General features: G+C 35.2%; 1 protein-coding gene across 1 annotated transcript; it reads right to left on the reverse strand.

Annotated features, from left to right (window-relative positions):
- Positions 1–1,965: 1,965 nt before the first annotated feature.
- On the reverse strand, positions 1,966–18,998 carry LOC126815743 (small nuclear ribonucleoprotein G). Its single transcript, XM_050541654.2, has 4 exons — positions 18,849–18,998; positions 6,415–6,437; positions 3,877–4,001; positions 1,966–2,230 (listed from the first exon to the last, which is right to left on the reverse strand). The coding sequence occupies exons 1-4, from the start codon at positions 18,878–18,880 to the stop codon at positions 2,180–2,182; spliced, it is 231 nt and encodes a 76-aa protein (XP_050397611.1). The 5' UTR covers positions 18,881–18,998; the 3' UTR covers positions 1,966–2,179.

Below are 18,998 nucleotides of genomic sequence, written 5' to 3' on the forward strand. Positions count from 1 at the left end.
TATACAAGCCAAAATGAAAGTCGAAAAGTAGAAATTAAGAAATAAACGGGGTGGCGGGGGGCGCTATTATCGCGGTGTGTTATTTCTTAATTTCCTATTTTCGAGTTGATTTTGGCTTGTATACCGTCTTGTCGCCTCACATTTTGTCGTAACTTCTACTTTTCGACTTTCATGTTCTAAAGAGGCGAAAAGTAGAAATTATGAATGGTAGTTATAGGCTTCCATACAGCTAACCACACTGATCCGCAGTGAATATTTGCTTGGCCGCGACAATCACTGATAAGGATGACATTGATGCGGCTTAATGAGCTAGAAATATTAACTTTTGTCCTGCGACAAATTAAATTCTAAAACATTTTTTGTATATATGTATTGGAAAAATAAATAAAGGCGTTTGACGTATTTGTAGTTAAAAATTATTTCCGATTTAGTGTAAATGGGTATTAAAATGACTAAAATGCAGCATTCTCTCCGAAGCAGTTATGTCTTATGTAAACAATGCACGCGCCATTCAGCCAATGATTCACACCGCGTGCTGTGACAGCACGTGTTAAGGCAGTCATCTATGACAGAGATATTATACGAGACTCGTAATTCTCTGTGAAACAGATTGACAGCTAAAATCACCCCAGTTGAATTGCAGCCCCATTGGATCACTGTAGTGTTTCCTATTTGTCTGCTTCGGGAGTCACGTAGTCACCTTACAGTACAAGAGTACACGCAGGCTAACAAGAAGTCGGCTATAATTATGCCTCATTGATTTGGTCCATTCCTTTCAAACTTTCGCTTCTTATCTATTTAATAAAAGTCCGTCTCAAGCCATTGAAAAAGTTACTTGATAATCGAGATTATGTAGGTGGAGTTAACGCCTGTCAATCAAACGATCGGCCAAGGTGAAGATATATTTGACTACCATTTCTAGTCAAATATTACAACGATGATAACTTTGTTCAGAATAAAGTAATTTGACTGAAATTTTCAATATATTCTTCTTTCATCGTCTACATTTTAACTGTTATAGCAAGAATGGCCAACTCTCTATAAAAATCTCCCATAATGTATCTTTAATTGAGGATTTTATTTTGTCGCGGATTCAGGTTTTATTTCGTCGTAAAGTCACCCAACATACAGAAACTGGATTCATCTGTTTAATTTTGAGTACACGTCAGCCACAACGTTCGTGTGTATGATATACTATAAATATTCTAAACGGATTAACTTGGCATAACCGATGCCATGGATCTGTAACCACTTGAGGCCCCTTCTTGCGCCCGTGGGCAGTATACGTCCTGATCACCGGCTTTCCTGGCAACGGTGTTAACCAGGATAAAGATGCACCAATCCAAATGGAAAGACAATAGCATCACATGAATTCGCTCTATTCCGCCAGACACGCGTCAGATGTATGATATTGGCAGAAGGTGCTCAGACAATATCGTTATCTAATATGACAGGACTTTTTATAGATTGCACTGGAATATTAACACATTTTGACATTATACAATCGTCATGCTTAGTTTGTTTGAAATGTCTTAATTGTTGCCATTCTTGTCTTTTGGGGCATGGCATTAGCAAATTGGGAAATTGCAGTTAACGGTTAAGTGACACTAAACGATGTCAAATGGGGGTGGGGCGTGGGCTTGCACCTCATAAAATTCAGTGTTTTATAAGTAACTAATTTCAGTTTTTCACATAAAAAAAGAAGTGGTTGCCATGCAAGATATGCCCACATTTGGTACAATCAGGGGTCATAATCCAGAAAGTTACAATCTGATATGCACCAATATAGGAAAGGAACCAGGCCCGTAGCAATACAAAGCCAATGACCAACGTGCCCATATCAGTATGGGTGCCACATAAAACCGAGTGACATTGGTTGGGGTTTAATGTCCTACTCCGCTGGGCTAATGGGCATCGATTTCAATACATAAAGAAGGGTAATGCAAATGTAACAAATAGACATGCTTTAAAGATATACTAAATGAAAGATGTTTATTTACAAATGAATGTGATACAAATACATGTCAACTGCCACATTAAAATGAAAATGAAATAATTATGATTCATGGACATAAATGGAAATTACAGAAAAAAATCTGAAATCCTTTTCAAAGTTTTCTTTGACCATCATGATTTGTAAAAAAAAAGAAAAGATGTGCTATAATTTTTTTTTCTTCTATCATACACGTTCCAGTGATTCTAATAAAACAATACTGTTTCCACGTACAACCTGAAAATATAAAAATTGTGGCATAAGTTTTCTTTGAAGATTTTGATGTTTAACTATAATAAGATGCAATGAAAATGAATCACTTTTGTAACTCTTAAGAGATAGACATCAATCTTACAAATTCAATTTTGTATATAACATCACGTCAGGTCAGATCATGACAATAACACAGAGATGTTTTCAGGATAGCCTAAATCCACCACAGATCGATTCCCTCAAACATTTCAATTTGACAAAATGGGAATGTTAAATATCACAATTATATGGTGCAGACATCGGAAAAATAATGTTGCTTTAAAGTTGTGTGGAAGATGCTACGACATGCTATGTTTGTCTCCTGAATTGCATAATTCAAGAGAACACAGGCATTAATAATTGTTAAACATAATAATTTAGAAATTTGAGCTCAAGTTCTCTATTTTATTTTAATGAAGATAAGTTGCCAGGCAACGAAACATACGGCCACAGCAGCTAAATCGTCCGAGCGGTCGACTAGGGTTGTCGCTCATTTATTCTTTTGTAGATAATTGGGGGCATTTATTTACAAGACAATATCATACAGATCAGATAATAATTTTCGTCGTTTGAGGGTTCACAAGGTTCTACTAACTGAAATAAGGGCCTAAACTCTGGAAGTAATTTATAAAAATTGTTGAAATTTGATCGGCTTTTTCATTTTACTAATTCAAATAATGTATATAAATTTCATACAGATTGGATTATAACTAATGCCATTTGAACATTCACAAGTTCAACAAAGTAAAACAAGGCCCATAAATTTAGAAGTAATCGACAAATTGCTGAAATTCAATAGGATTCTTGATTTCACTAATTTAAATAATGCATATAAATTTCATACACATCGGATGATAACTTTAATCATTTGAGCATTCACAAGGTTCAACAAGGGTCATAACTCTACAAGTAATTATTTGAAAATGCTGAAATTCAATAGGATTCTTCGTTTCACTAATTTAAATGATACATATAAATTTCGTACAGATCAAATGCTCATTATCGAACTTAGTCATGGTATTGATGTAATGAAACTATATACCAAGTTTCATCACTCTCACATAATTATAACTAAAGTTATTGTGTCCCAAAGCATCAACCAATCAAATTGCCTATCTCCGCTTACCCTAAGCGGAAAATACTCATATTCGAACTCCACCAAGGTATTGACCTAATAAACACCTACACCAAGTTTGAACATTCTAGCTCAATTAGAAAGAGAGTTATTGTGTCCTAAAAAGTGTGACGGACAGACAGACGGACAAACCCATTTTAATAGTCCCCTGCTTACTTCAAAAGGCTGGGGACAAAGTGAAACAAGGGCCATAACTCTAGATGTAATTAACGGAAATTGCTGAAATTCAATTGGATTCTTCGTGTCATTAATTTAAATGATGCATATAAATTCCATACAGATCAGATGATAAATTTTGTCGTTGGAGCGTTCACAAGGTTCAAGAAGGGCCATAACTTAAGAAATTAACGAAAATTATTGAAATTAAATAGGTTTCTTCATGTCACTAATGTAAACGACATATATTAATTTCAAAACAATCAGATGATAAATGTAGGCGTATAAAAATGGGATCTAGTCTATTCCAATAATGAAAACGTTATTTGTAAAAGCTTACCACCATTCCTATGGGTTGTTCTCCACCACTCTTCAATTTCTCAACGGATTCATCCACCACCAAATTCATAAATGGATCAAATCCTCGTAATGTACCAATAATCTGTCGACCGCCATTTAATTTTACTGAAAATTGAACAAATCCTCATAAATATATCATGCTATCTCTCATCTTATTAACCCAAAGGACTTCTCACTCTCAGTCTGTTGTCAATTCTGTGACTTAATTTCCCAACATAGTTTGTTATTAAGTATGTCAGGGTGGTGTTTATTATTCATATTTATTCAAATGGAGTTGCTTGCTTCCAAAGGGGCTGACAAGGGTTCCTTTAGGTCATCTTCCTAAAATGAGGATGATAATCGTGGCGGTTCTCAAACTTAAAGGAATGGTTAAGCAAGGGATGTCACTAACTTTTCAAGTAACAGAAAATTTTGCTAAAGTAAGGAGCAGAAAATGTTGAGGGTGGCAGGCCCGAATGTGCGAACAACCCATACGCTGGAGACTATGAAGACAAAAACGAAAATGAAACATATGTCCACAGCACCTAAATCGTCCCGAGTGTTTAACAAGGGTTGTCACATATTTATTCTTTTGTAGGTACAGTAATTGGGGTCATTTACAAGACAATTTCATACAGATCAGACTATAATTTAATCTTTTGCGGGTTCACAAGGTCTACAAACTGAAATAAGGACCTTAACTTTAAAAGTAATTTACAAAATAGTTGAAATTTAACAGGCTTTTTTGTTTTACTAATTTAAATAATGCATATAAATTTCATACAGATCCGATGATAACTTTCGTCATTCGAACGTTCACAAGGTTCACAAAGTAAAACAAGAATTAAATAGACATCTTCGTTTCACTAATCTAAATGATGAATATAAATTTCAGACAGATCGAACGATAACATTTGTCGGAGGAGCATTGACAAGGCTGAACAAAGCAAAACAAGAGCCATAACTCCAGACGTAATTAACAAAAATTGCTGCAATAGACTTCTTTGTTTCACTTATCTAAATGATGCATATAAATTTCATAAAGATCGATTGATAACATTTCTTGGTCGAGCATTGAAAAGGTTCAACAAAGTGAAACAATGGCCATAACTCGAGACATAAATGGAAATTGATGAAATTCAATAGGCTTCTTCGTTTCACTAATTTAAATAATGCATATAAATTTCACCAAGATCGGATGATAACTTTTGGCGTTAGAGCGTTCACAAGGGTCAACAAATGCCATAATTCATTTCACTAATGTAAACAACATACATGTATCAGTGTTAAAACAATCGGATAATAACTTTTGGCATTAGAGTGTTCACAACAAATTGTTCACATGGTTCAACAAAGTGAAACAAGGGCCATATCTCTAGACATAATAAACGGAAATTTTTGAAATTCAATAGGATTCCCCCCATTACTAATTTAAATGATGCTTATAAATTTCATACAGATCAGCAGATAACTTTTGATATTAGAGCGTGCACAAGATGCAACAAAGTGAGACAAGGGCCATAACAAAATATTAACGGAAATTGCTGAAATTCATGACGCTTCTTCGTTTCACTAATGTAAATAATGCATATAAATTTCACAAAGATTGGATGATAACTTTTGGCGTTAGAGCGTTCACAAGGTTCAACAAATGCCATAATTCATCTCACTAATGTAAACAACATACATGTATCAATGTTAAAACAATCGGATAATAACTTTTGGCATTAGAGTGTTCACAACAAATTGTAGACGACGGACGTGACAGCAAAACGGGCATACGCCATACAGTGTGCTATAGGGGGAAATTTGGCAAGGACAGCAGCGCTACAGCCTACTCTTATATCGAATTCCAGCTGTCAAGAGATCTTTTATGTGCACGCCAATGTGTATTGGGGACCTCGATTATTCGTACAATCCGAACAACTAGACAGCTGTTGTTGTCAGGCCCTCCGTCTTGCACCACTGACAAGGGGAAACCATGCCAGAAAATCCTGATGAACTTTCTCGTCCAACAACAGAAGCGAACCCTCGACCTCCAGGCTAGCAAGCCAGCGTCTTACGCACTTAGCCACCATGGCTTCCAAATCACTTTAAGAGCTGTACTGAGAGAGATGGAGAAATGGGGTTTAACGTCCACTCGACACAAACTAGGTCATTTCGGGACTAACATATGGTTTAATTTTATTTCAATACTTCACTTGTGCGTAGGGGTCTTTAGCTGTGGGAGGAAACCGGAGGACCTGGAAAAAACCCACGAGGTTGGACAGACGACCCTACTCCTTGTTACAGACAACCAGGGAACCGAAACCATGTCAGTTGACTCAAAGACAGGCCTTATGATACAGCACGCATGTGCTAACCATTCGGCCATCCAACCCCCGTTAAGAGCTGTACTATCTTCCATAAGGGTTTTCAATAAAAGCTCCATTTACATTAACCTTGTGCATGCCGAAACATAGATGCTAACTCAATTTCATTTGGAATAAGCATCCATTAAAAATAACCCTACTCAAAACAATGGAAAACAAATACTTACATGTTAATCGTTTATCCATATATCTATCAAAAAAAAAAAGAAAAGAAATTCAATAAAGATCAATACTTGTAAAACACTCCCCACAAGCTTCAGGGTTGTAATTAGATCAAAGATAGCTTGCCAGGCAACGAAACATACACCCACAGCATTTACATCAGACTAAAATCTGATTACAACTAACAACCCATTTGGCTTCTAGTTCTGCCCTATTCTAACAGAACACTTAGCATACAAACCATTTAATATCAATTTCCATAATCATTGGATATTGTTGAAAATTGAAAGGCTTCTTCATCTCATGACCTTAAACACTGTTAACTTTAAAACTCTAAAGCTTCTACACGATTTTTCAAAGAGGTCAAGGGCCATAAATCTGGCAGTAATTATCGGAAATATTTGAAAATCAATAGACTTTTTCGTCTCATGACCATAAACACTGTATACATTTGAAATGAAATAAAATGGGGTTTAACGTCCTACTGTTCTGCTCCGACTGGGCTAATGAAGACAGGCTAATGAGGGAAATTTTGCCCGGACAGCGGCACTACGGTCCACCCTTTTATCGAATTCGTTCGTTCGTTTCTGGAGTTTTACGTCCACTTCCACCTAAGGTGATATCGTAGACAAGTTATCGAATTCTAACTGAAGTCAATCAAATATTAACTTTAGCATCTAGAGCATCCACAAGATATCTCAAAGTGATCAAGGGCCATAACTCTGGCAGTAATTATCCGAAATTGGTGACAATCAATAGGCTTCTTCGTCTTGTCACCTTAAACACTGTGTATAAATCTTAAGTCTATTGGATATTAACTGTTGATTAGATTTCATTCTAAAGATTTTTTTAGCACTGCTACAGTACAGGTAGCTTTGACAGCTTGTGCATGTGGTGTAGACTTTTGTTTAGGTCATGTCTGAAGCCAATTCTTGACATTGGCTTCCAAAGCCCTACTCATTTTAATTCTTACTTCTTCGTTAGAAAACAATTTCGTCTGCTTTTTATCGTGTGTTACTATTTTTGTTCAATTGGATGCACACAGTATTTTACCAATAATCCTGATTAACTAGACACAAGTGATAATAATAATATTTTACGGGAATTCTTATTTTGATTTCTCATTTTACAATACGTTTACACACGTTTATTTTTTTATATTTTATTTACAATAGTGGGGGATACACTGGATTTATTGTTTTCTAATTGAATACTGATATACATGTAATTGACATGTCACGCAACATGAGTGGTGCTTCTTGATTCCCCATTTCCGGTTAAAAAGTCCCTATTCAGAGTTATGTCCCTGTATTACATGTATATAGTATAATCAATTGTGTCTGGGTAGTGCGTAAAGAAAATGTCAAAGAAAAATCAGTTTTGTTTATAAAATTTTATTTGATATTTTATACACGTTAAAAGTGTTGAAAAAGCCATCTAGTCTTCAAAATGTGGATAAATCTTTGTGTCAAACTCCAAAATGACAAGCATATTATTGATTCGCAGTTACTGCGAAATCATAAACAATAGATTTTAATTTTTGATTAGCAAGGGACAAAATAGGTAGGGGTAAGTGGGGCAGCATGGACATAGGGGTACCGTGGACCACCCTACCTTTGGGGGGAAGATAACTCTTGATATGTTCTTAACCATTCCTGGTATCCAGGAAATGATGTAATAAGGCTGCCATATTGTCTACAGCACATGGTTACAACAAGAACACTTGCAGTAAGTAAAAGTTTATTTTAAAGTCCTAATTTTTTTTTCCGCGTTAATTTTTTGAGCAGTTGATAGCTAACATTGTTATCAAAGTAGCAGTCTAGTGATCCGCAAGTGCAATCTTATATGATTTTTGTTTTTTTCTGTAAAATAGAGGAGTTTCTAGGCTCATCCATATTTGACCTAACCTCAATGTCAATCAGATTTTAGATATGGGGCACAATGGACCAGGGGCCGTGGGGCAGATTGGCACGGTGGTCCACAGTGCCCCATAGTGTGGAAAATGTAACTTATATGTCATGATTTTATTATTTTACAGACAAAATGGTTAGAAAATATAAAAAGAAGACTAACCAACCAAGAACTGCAGCAGTCAATATGAAGGAAGCAGTGAAACTAGTTTTGAATGGCGCATCGTTGAGAAAAACCGCTGAAGATTGGGGGATCGCTAGAACCACCTTAAGACGCTACGTAAAGGATGTCGAGAAATCTGGAGTTGAAAATACAATTTTTCTTAAAAGTAATTCAACTCGTCAAGTTTTAACAGACCTCCAAGAAGAGCTCTTGGAATCTTATATCAAGACCGCAGCAAAACACCACCATGGGCTGACGCGAAAACACGCCAGAGATCTGGCATGGCAGTATGCTAAACAAACTAACAGAATTTATCCAGAGTCCTGGGATTTGCATCAATTAGCTGGAATTGACTGGATCAATGGTTTTATGCAGCGACACCCAACACTGTCATGTCGAAAACCAGAAGATACAAGTCTGAGTAGAAGCACCAGTTTCAACAGAAAGAATGTTGGCGAATTCTATGACAACTTAGAGAAAATATTTACTACTTACAAATTCTCTGCAGGGGATGTGTACAATATGGATGAAACTGGTCTAACAACAGTTCATAAACCCCCTAAAGTTATTGCTGATCGGAAAACGAAACAAGTAGGGCAAGTCACATCTGCAGAGCGTGGAATTCTTACAACCATGATAGGTGTTGTTAATGCTCTCGGAAACTACTTACCTTCAATGCTCATATTCCCCAGAGTTAATTTCAAGTCCCATATGCTAAATGGATCACCAACCTGTACAATTGGAGCTGCTAACCCATCTGGATGGACTAGCCGAGAAATATTTGTCCAATGGCTGAATCATTTCATTGAACATACATGAGCATGTAAAGATCGTCCCGTAATGCCTGGCAACTCAGTCATCCTGGACACACTATTACGATCTATAACATGCCTGAGCTATTAAATTCTGCATTTCCAAAAGCCTTTACACCTAGTAATATTATGTCTGGATTTCGCAGACCGGGTATATGGCCATTCAACAGGGATGCCTTTAAAGACGATGAGTTTTTAGGCGCTTTTGTGACTGACAGACCAAACCCCGATATAACGTTAGATGATGAAACTACCACAGGGGAGTCCAGTGATGATCATGTAAATCTACCATCAACAAGTACCGATAAGTCAAATGAAATCAGAGCTGCTTTGACGCCAGAACAAATACGTCCTTTTGTGAAAGCTAGACCTCGACGAAAAGTCACTAGGAAAAGGAAGACAACCAGTATTTTAACAGATACTCCTGTAAAAGAACAGTTGGAGAAAGAAGAAAGAGAAAGACAATTAAAGAAGGCTAAAACAACAAAGCGTAACATCGCAAATGACAACGATTCTAGTAGCGAAGAAGATCTTGAGCTAGAATTAGATGACAATAGTGACACAGACCCACCAAGTGAACCAGAATTACCACCTGATATAACTGCCACTGACTTACAAGTTGGTTATTATGTATTAGTTAAGTTGTGCACGAAGAAAACTAAGAAATATTTTGCAGGAGTTATTACCAGTTTGAATGCAGATGAGGCAGTTGTTTCATTTTATAAATCAATGGGAAACTGTTTTGTAACACCTAGCATTGAAGAAATAGCAACTGTGGATGTTGATGATATTGTAATGATTCTTCCACTACCCACTTCTACTGGTGGAACAGAAAGAACCTGCAAGAAGATCATGTTCGATGTTGATTTATCGTCATACTTTTGAAGTTGACTATGTGAAGCCATGTTAGAGACTAGTCATTGTTCTACCAACCAAGTTTATTTTTTTTGCATGTGTTTGAAATAAATAGTTATAGTTCATTTTACATGTTGTTGTATCTGGTCCAATGTGCCCCATAGGGCGGTCCAAAGTACCCCGTAGTTGGGGTACATTGGACCACTTTGGATCAATCTGGTTACATTAAAAATTTCAACAAGTGCACCAAAATAAATATCCCGCAATCATTCCAAAGTGAAGCCGATATATTGGTCTACATAGTGTATAAACCCCAAAGGAATGATGTGTCACTGAAATGAGTAAACTTAGAATATCTGAAAAATGGTCCACCGTGCCCCACTTACCCCTATCGCAAATTGCGCTGCGATAGTGGTTGTCGGCAGCCCTGCTCGTGCTCATGACTTTAAACACTGTGTATATACTTTAAAGTCATTCGTATATTAACTTTAGCCTCTAGAGCGTCCACAAGCAATTGTGGACACCGGACGGACGGACAAGGGCGACAACAATATATAACATTTCAATGTGGGCATATAAAAAGTCTATAACTCATTTGAAATTTAAGTAGGCCTATTACTTTTGGATTAGTCGGTAGAGAGTATAAATTCAATGCCTGAAGTACTGTACGTAGCGGGTTCATTTGTCTTCGATATCACTTATGTGGAAACAGGCGTTTAAGGACAATTTTGGTGTTGGTCATTATTACATGTGACAGAACTGGTTAAACACACTTATGTGGAAACGGGCATTTAAGGACAATTTTGGTGTTAGTCATTATTACATGTGACAGAACTGGTTCAACACATTGCAAATATAATTTTAACACAGAGATCATTGCTATGGTAGATGTGTAATGAACATTTGAAGAAATAGGATGCGACGCAAAAAATGACAAACACAGGATTTTCTTCTATATAACTCACTGAAGTAACGAGCTTTGACAGACACACGGTCGAATGAGAAAATGAGAAAAATAAAAAAGGCCTGTGCATTCCCTTGTTTTTATTCATTCTGTAATGAAAACATGGTAGTGCACAGACCTTTTGTAATAGTAATTCGTTCATTTTATCTTATCTAGTGATAATCGATTCTTTTTATGATAACCTCTCACAGTCTCATATCAACTTTTTGTACGGAATTATCAATGAAATGAAATTCGACTGTGTGTCTGTTATTGCTCATTACTTCAGTCAGTTATAATATACAGAAGGATAACTCGTGTTTTCATTTTTTGCGTCATTTCCAGTTTCATCAAATGTTCGTTATGCATCTACTGTAGCAATGATCTCTATACTCTGTGTTAAAATTATATTTGGAATGTTTTTAACCAGTTCTATTACATATGACCATATTATGTAAAAATTGCCGACACCAATATTGACCTTTTAAAGAACCAAGGTACTATTAATAGCGGGTTCATTTCCCTAATGGGGAAATCTGTCATAGACATGGAAGCGGTTAGCTCCAGCACTGACAATCCTCAGGATTTAGATACTGGCACAATCGGCATCATCATATCATATAGGCCTATTGGATGCCAGTCAAGTCGTCCACAACTATTGGTGATGTCGTCCACAACTAAGAGGCAGCTGTTGAAATGGATGATGTGGATGACGTGGTCGATGGTGGTGTGAAGATGGATGAAGGTGAAAGTGAGATGAATATTGATGTCGAGGCCGTCGAATATACGAGACCAACCCCAATATTGGAAGAGTAAGTTACTAATTAGTTTGAATTTAATTGATAGTATTTTTCAATGAATGTAAGTTTAATTAGCTAGTATTTAATTGATATTATTTTATATGTAAGTTTATATCAATGTATTGTTGTTTTCAGGTCTATAGGTGATCCAGTGGCAGCAGATGATACTCTGATACATAGAGCTCCCCTAGCCTGCTCCCTGACACAATTGTCAAGCAGAGATCATCCAAAAGGCCAAGGTTGAATTATATGAACAGGGGGGAAAAAAGTGTATCCGGGCTTTTAAAGGACATGGGTCGTTTGGTACAGGTGTAGGAATATATTTGTGCATGGGGTTTATTTTAATGAAATTGTTATATTAATGAAATTATTATATTAATGAAATTGTTAGGCCTATTTATGAAATTGTTATTTTTGAATAAAATGATTTACTTCGTTGTTTATTCATGAACGGGGTCGCTCTATCGTGGTGATTTTCTGAAAACCAGGGGAGGGGTGCCCCACCTTAAATAAATATCTCCAAATACCTTGACAATTACACCACAATATCTATATATACACCAAACCTTAAATCAGTTTCAAACATTTATAGTCACAAATGACTAAATAAACGATCATGTTGTACTTAATAAGCTATGACCATTTAATCATCCATAAATAATACACTGAAAGATGGTTACAAGTGTCGACCATAACATCCGAGCACATGTGAGTAAAAAATAGGTTACGTTTGATTGACAGTCTGGGATAATCAAGACTACTTTTTTACGAAACATAACAGAAAGCTGGAACAAGAAATTGAATTTAGAAACACGCACCTTGGACAACTCAACAATTGTTTTAAGAACCTTGTAAAAATAAAATGAAACTACTGCTAATATCATGTTCTTGCCCAACACAAGTATTTCAGAGATATTATTTGTACTAAACCAAAAGATGACGCTCCCGACGGTACAGTTAATGATAAAGCAATTTAAAAAAAAAAACCAACGTAATTTCGAAAGCTGCTGTAATAACCAATAAGCTAAATATTACTGCTATTCAGAATCGTCAAGAATAGTTTTTTTTACGGCTGTAATAGTTGATAGATGTGTAGAGAATTGCACATGCGATGGCTATTTATAGTATCATAGACCCTACCGCTGAGTATTATCATACTGCGCAGTAAGCGAGAAATCACTTCGAGACAAGCCACTGAAGCAATTAGCATGTACAATCGCCGTGTCAAGACCAACTTTCTGTACGGAAAATTTTGGGTGCACGGGTCACCCTACCAGGGGGCAAGCAATTTATTTATGAAATTATTTATTGAATAAAATGATTTACTTTGTAAATTGTTGTTTATTCATGAACGGGGCCGCTCTATCTTGGCGATTTTTTGAAAACCAGGGGGCAGGGATGATCAAGCATAACTTTGCACAAAAAATATACACTAATTTAGTAATTAAGAATTAGTGTTGAAAATCGGATCGAGATTTGTGATCCGAATACTTTTATTGGCTATCGTATACTATTCGGATAATTTAAAGACGTGAAATTCTTGAACAAAATTACATCAAAGTTCATATACCGGTGCTCATAATTTCTTACTTGTTTCAATGTTTATGAGTGTCTGTGTATGCCGAGTATGAAATCATACTTTCGATTTGCAAATTGTTTGAGCCGCGAAGAAAAAAACATGCCTACCTTTAGCCGTAATTATTAAGACCATATATGACATCCCAAAAAATCAATGAGGTGAAGGAATTTGTATAGTATAACTACTCCTGTTATCCGCACCCTCCCACTTATCATTTTGCTCAATCAACACGAAGGAAAAAAGTAAAACAAAAACGTTCAATTTATTCCGCCAAGGTCGTTTGCCTCATTCTGATAATCTACTACTATTGAACCAATCAGTGAGTGGGAATATACGTGACCTAGGTCGTTATGAATAAATTTCATTGTGGGAAGTCAAAACACGGTCTAAACTCGTATGCTGTAAACTAGCGCAGGGAATGAATGAATATTTTTTTTATTTAGACTACTGTTTTCGTTGCACTGCATTAATAATTTTATTAGTTACTACTTACTATCACTAAATAATACGCATAATGTTGACATTTATGCTCAGAGCTGCGTACGTGACCAATTGCATTGGGGAAAATTTCAAAGTAATCAGATGTAAGAATGGCTAAATATAGAGCATACGGAATGTCAGAATATATTGTAACGAATAGTAAACGGATAGTAAAATGATTTGGATAACCCTTATTTTGTATCCATTAACGAATATCCGAATAGTAGTTTCAACACTATTAAGTGTTATGGTTTAAACAATATTTTATTCATAAAATATCATATAATACATTACAGTTTTAAAGATATGATACAAAAACTAGCTAAAACCTTATATAAATTTGCTTCATATATGTTTATGTTATTTACTTTTGATATTTCAAGAATATGATAATGTACTTGTTTCTTGACGATGAAAGTTCAATTCAGCAATGTAAATTAATAAGATAAATAAATGAGTAACAAGCCGTTCTAACCACCACACTAACTAACTAAATTACATTAGATAATAGATATAGGATTACATGTCATTTCGGTCCCGCGTCATTTCAGACTTACGACATTTCAGACTCCAAAATATATGACCTCGGCGTTTCGGACTCGGGTAGGTGACATTTCGGACTCGGGTAGGTGACATTTCGGACTCGGGTAGGTGACATTTCGGACTCGGGGAATAAGTTGAGAAGAAAGGTTGAACACAACTGTCAAATCAATCTATAATAAATCAAAAGCGATTTTATAAAAAACAACATGCAGGTAAAATTTACCGCTCGCAATCAAGTACAGCACGTGGAATCGTGGATCACGCAGGAACTGCAAATTTTTCAATGTTGAATGTTTATGAAAAGAATGTTTTATTTCTTTATATCTGTAACATGTATATAAAAAGTAGCCGATGAATTTATTAGAAATTGGCCAATTCAAAACACGAAAGAAAATATTAACATGAAACACGAGGTTATTAACAGACTCTATCAAACGATAAAATATTTGAAATGGCATAGTGGGTAATTAAAGCTAATTAACTGATAATCCCTATGTTATTGTATTATGTGCAAAGAAACCTAACAGTTCTTTGGTGGATGATGAAAAACATGAGTTGTTAATCAGCGATAATGACGGCCGTGTGTTGATTCGATTATTACGACTCACGTAAAAGACATTTAGGCTTTCACAATTATAAAAACATTACTAAATATACAAAAATTTCAACAATATTGTATTCTCAAGTTCAACACTCGCCGATGAAACAAACCAAATAGAACAAGCCGTGTAAAATCGGTGTTATCTTTTTATTAGCGGTCTCAAGAATCGCCGATCAACACAAATGTTTAACAGTCTTTTAATTATTCATCCGAGTCTGAAATGTCGCCAGACTGAGTCCGAAAATTCGTCGAGTAAAGTCTGAACAGTCGTCAAACTGAGTCCGAAAGGTCGTCTGTGTTGAGTTCGAAATAACGCGAGACCGAAATGACGTGCTACCAGATATTTTACAGTTAAAGTTGAAGAGTAATTATTGATTATTTATTCCAGTCGTTAGCAAAAATGATTTTCTATGTGTCAAAACGTTTTGTTAGTTTTAAATAATCATGAACTATCTGGAATATATTTTCGTTTACATCATATTCGGTTAATATCGCAACTACTTAGTCAGCTTATTGATCGTTTAACATAGGGGTTTCTTTTCTTACTTTTGTATATTGTTACCAAATTGTGTCACAACCCTTTGATCTAATTGTTTTAAGGTATGGTTTCCATTTTTGTTGTTAAGACATCCTCACTGGCCATGGACTATAAGTTAATTAACTCTCTATCTGCTATTGTATATCTTAATAAGTGTTGGTGTAGGCCTTTGATCATGTTGTTGCTATGTATGGTTTCGGTTATGTTGTTGTATTTTGTCTATATATATTTGCCTCATACCTGTTTTACTGTATTAGCTTGATAACGTTGAGAGAATACTCTACGAAACGTCGCCTTAAATACACTAGTAGCTGTTTTCCATAAGTATGTGTTTTGTTGTTACTAGCGATGCTAAACGCCGCTAGGAGCGCTGGCTGTACTATTTACAGACATCACAAAAAGTTGACCGAGAAAAGTATACGTCGTGTTACGCCTTGTCATGAATATTCAAAGTGTCAAACATTGACCACGTGATGTTTACCATCGAGAAAAATAGATGAACTTGCTGTCGAGTAGGATTTTGAGAAGCTGAGGTAAGATTTTCTGATATTTTTCATGAATTGAAAATTTGAAGTTGAGAGAAATTTTCGAAAAAGGCCCTCGACGCTCAAGATTTTGGTATATTTGGAAAGCCCAATTCATTAACTACTTAGTTTGACCATTTGTTAAGTCCGTATCCCCCGTAGGAATTCGTAAAATGGCTGAAATTGAACCATGTGGACTTAAAGGGAGGTAACTCGTGGTTGATCAGGGTTCAGACCATAATTAACCCCCCCCCCCCCACAGACTTCAGTGTAAAAAAAATGATGTTAGATTTGGACAGGTTTTTTTTATTATATTGAATGTTACTAAAGCTACCAACCAAACTTTAGCCAGACATTTCACTAACAAAGGATAAAAATTGTGAATGTTGTTGACCACCTTGGATTTTTTTTTCAGGAACTGTAGCTGAAGAAGTAAGCTACATAATACTCATCCAAATCCAAACATAGCCAAAGGCGATCCCTGATATTACTTGGTACAACATAAAATAGACAAATGATGATGATATATAGGCCTACTCATACAATTTGCATGAGGACTATAAAAAGGGGGGCTTGAAACTGACTGTTTCTCAGCATTCTCAAGAAAGTCCATAATTATTATAAATTTGGTATGAATCATAGAAGTTAGTTTAATTTATTGTTTGAAATCAGTGTTAGTAATCTTATTTTTGTTATTTCAATATTTGTGATAATATTTATTTTATTTTTAACATTTTCTACCTGAAAGAAGTGGCCTGATGCGTCAAATGTTTTTGTTTATTTTGAAAAATATCGCATATGAATAATGTGATTATTTTATATTGTTATTATTGTTTGTTTTTGTAAGATACATGTATTAGAAATCTTATATTTGTTGATAAATGTGATAATGGTTTCTTTTTTTTTATCATTTATTTTAAACCGGTGGGTGAACATTTTTAATTTCATATTAAAAAGTAACAGATATGAATTTTGATCTTATTGTGATTTTGTTTTTAATATTTTTATATTTTTATGACATAGATAATGTCTCGGCAAGATGTATCACCATCTGAATGTTTATATTGTTTTTATTTTCATGGGATAATGTCTCAACAAGAAAGCTAGACTTCTACCACTGATATTATAATATAGTATATCGTAATGCACATGTATCACAAATTAATTTTTTTAATACTCTTTCATGTAGATTATATCTTACTTTTTATAAGCTTACCTTTTAATTTGGACTCTTTTAAGATATTCAAATGTTTTAATTATGTCTATTAATTATGTCTGTTTTTATTTGAAATTGTAGTGATGTTGATCACAAAAATATAGCTGTTATATAAATCATAGTTTAATTGTTAATTTTCATTCCTGAAACAAACAATTTCAAATTGATGTACATGGCAGCTTCTAAACAACTAAAGCAGTTGGCGTGGCAAAAGAGGCAAATCTGCCAAAAGCTTACAGGTTTATTTCTCATTTTGCCACACACTTTCATGATTTTTAAAAATATCCACAGTATACGTTAGTATAACCGGTTTATAATTGTTGTATGACTGTGAATGGCCAGTGGTCAATGGCCTCGGAACCAGTAGGTGCCCAATTACATACATAAACTTGTTTCTCTTCGACATTGACATCATACAGTCAAAAATTGTGATTTAAGGTGTTGTCATGCAAAAAATAAATAACAGAACAGACTGAAAACACTTTTATGTGTGCTTATTCATTAAAAAATAAGCCTCTGTATTAATGTCAAAGCGCTACAATTTAAGTACACACAAATTTGAAAAATTTTTTGCTGTGATTTGTGCGAAATCGGCACGGATCCCAACTTTGAACCTCTGTAACATAAAAAGTATATACTAGAATATTATAGCGACAATTTGGCTTTATCAAGTACATCTAGATCTTTAATTAGTGCAATTTTCATAGACCTATCTTGTATAGTTACTGAGATATTGGCTTCGGTCACTTTTTTGCGGTTTTTAAAAAAAGCCGTTTTTTAGCGCCTCTGGTTTGCCTTCTTTAAAACGCTATAACTTTTTTAATTTTCAATATTTTTTCGAAATTTTTTCAGATTATTCATTCTAGATAGTTCACAATTGCAGTATCGTTGTCATTTTTGAGTCAATGGTTGTATCTGAAAACCCGTTGGCAATGCTATTGTTACCCTATCCAGTTACTAAATGCCATTTAAAGAACATCAGTGATGTTATGTGTCCCGAAAGTAAACTATGTCGTTTGGACGTCTTTACCAACATATTATATCCCAAAATTAAACTAAGTTGTGTGGACGACTCCACCAACGCGTGTGGATGACTTAGCCAAATTTTTCATGTGGACGACTTTGCTTGTGGACGACTTGACTGGCATTCGGCCTATCACGGAACCAGCCGTTGAACAAGGCCATTTTTCAATGCTGTATAGTGTATAATTATTAGATTAAAACAATCATTGTCAGCATATCATCGTTTAATTTTTTTGTAGCTATCTACCTAGGCCTACCGTACATTAAAGTACATACTCATGACAATGTAGCCTACATGTACATGTAGTTAATGTATCGGTTGACTATCTAAACACTCAATGAAATGCATCAAATCGTGCCTATTTAAATTTAACGAAACTAACATAAACAATTAGGCTATTCCAGAATTTGACCAATGGACAGAATCATTACATTTAGTCCTCACTACTTACTTTTTCAATTCTGGGGGATGTGCTTTACTCATGCTGATTGGAATGGATTAATCTCGCCAATCTGAAAACCGAAATTCACGTCTATTTGTCGCAACCGGAAATCGCCTTTGTTTACCTGCACCGAAGAAAGCAATTTTGCAATTTTGATAA

The sequence above is a fragment of the Patella vulgata genome, chromosome 3 (assembly GCF_932274485.2).
Source record: "Patella vulgata chromosome 3, xgPatVulg1.2, whole genome shotgun sequence".
In the NCBI taxonomy this organism is placed as follows: Eukaryota; Metazoa; Mollusca; class Gastropoda; family Patellidae; genus Patella; species Patella vulgata.

Excerpts from the sequence above, each read along its gene's own strand:
- LOC126815743 (XM_050541654.2), bottom strand. The coding sequence starts at position 18,880 with ATGAGTAAAGCACATCCCCCAGAATTGAAAAA. Across the intron at positions 4,002-6,414 it reads TATGGATAAACGATTAACAT|TAAAATTAAATGGCGGTCGA; the intron begins GTAAGTATTTGT and ends TTCAATTTTCAG. Across the intron at positions 2,231-3,876 it reads AACAACCCATAGGAATGGTG|GTTGTACGTGGAAACAGTAT; the intron begins GTAAGCTTTTAC and ends TTATATTTTCAG.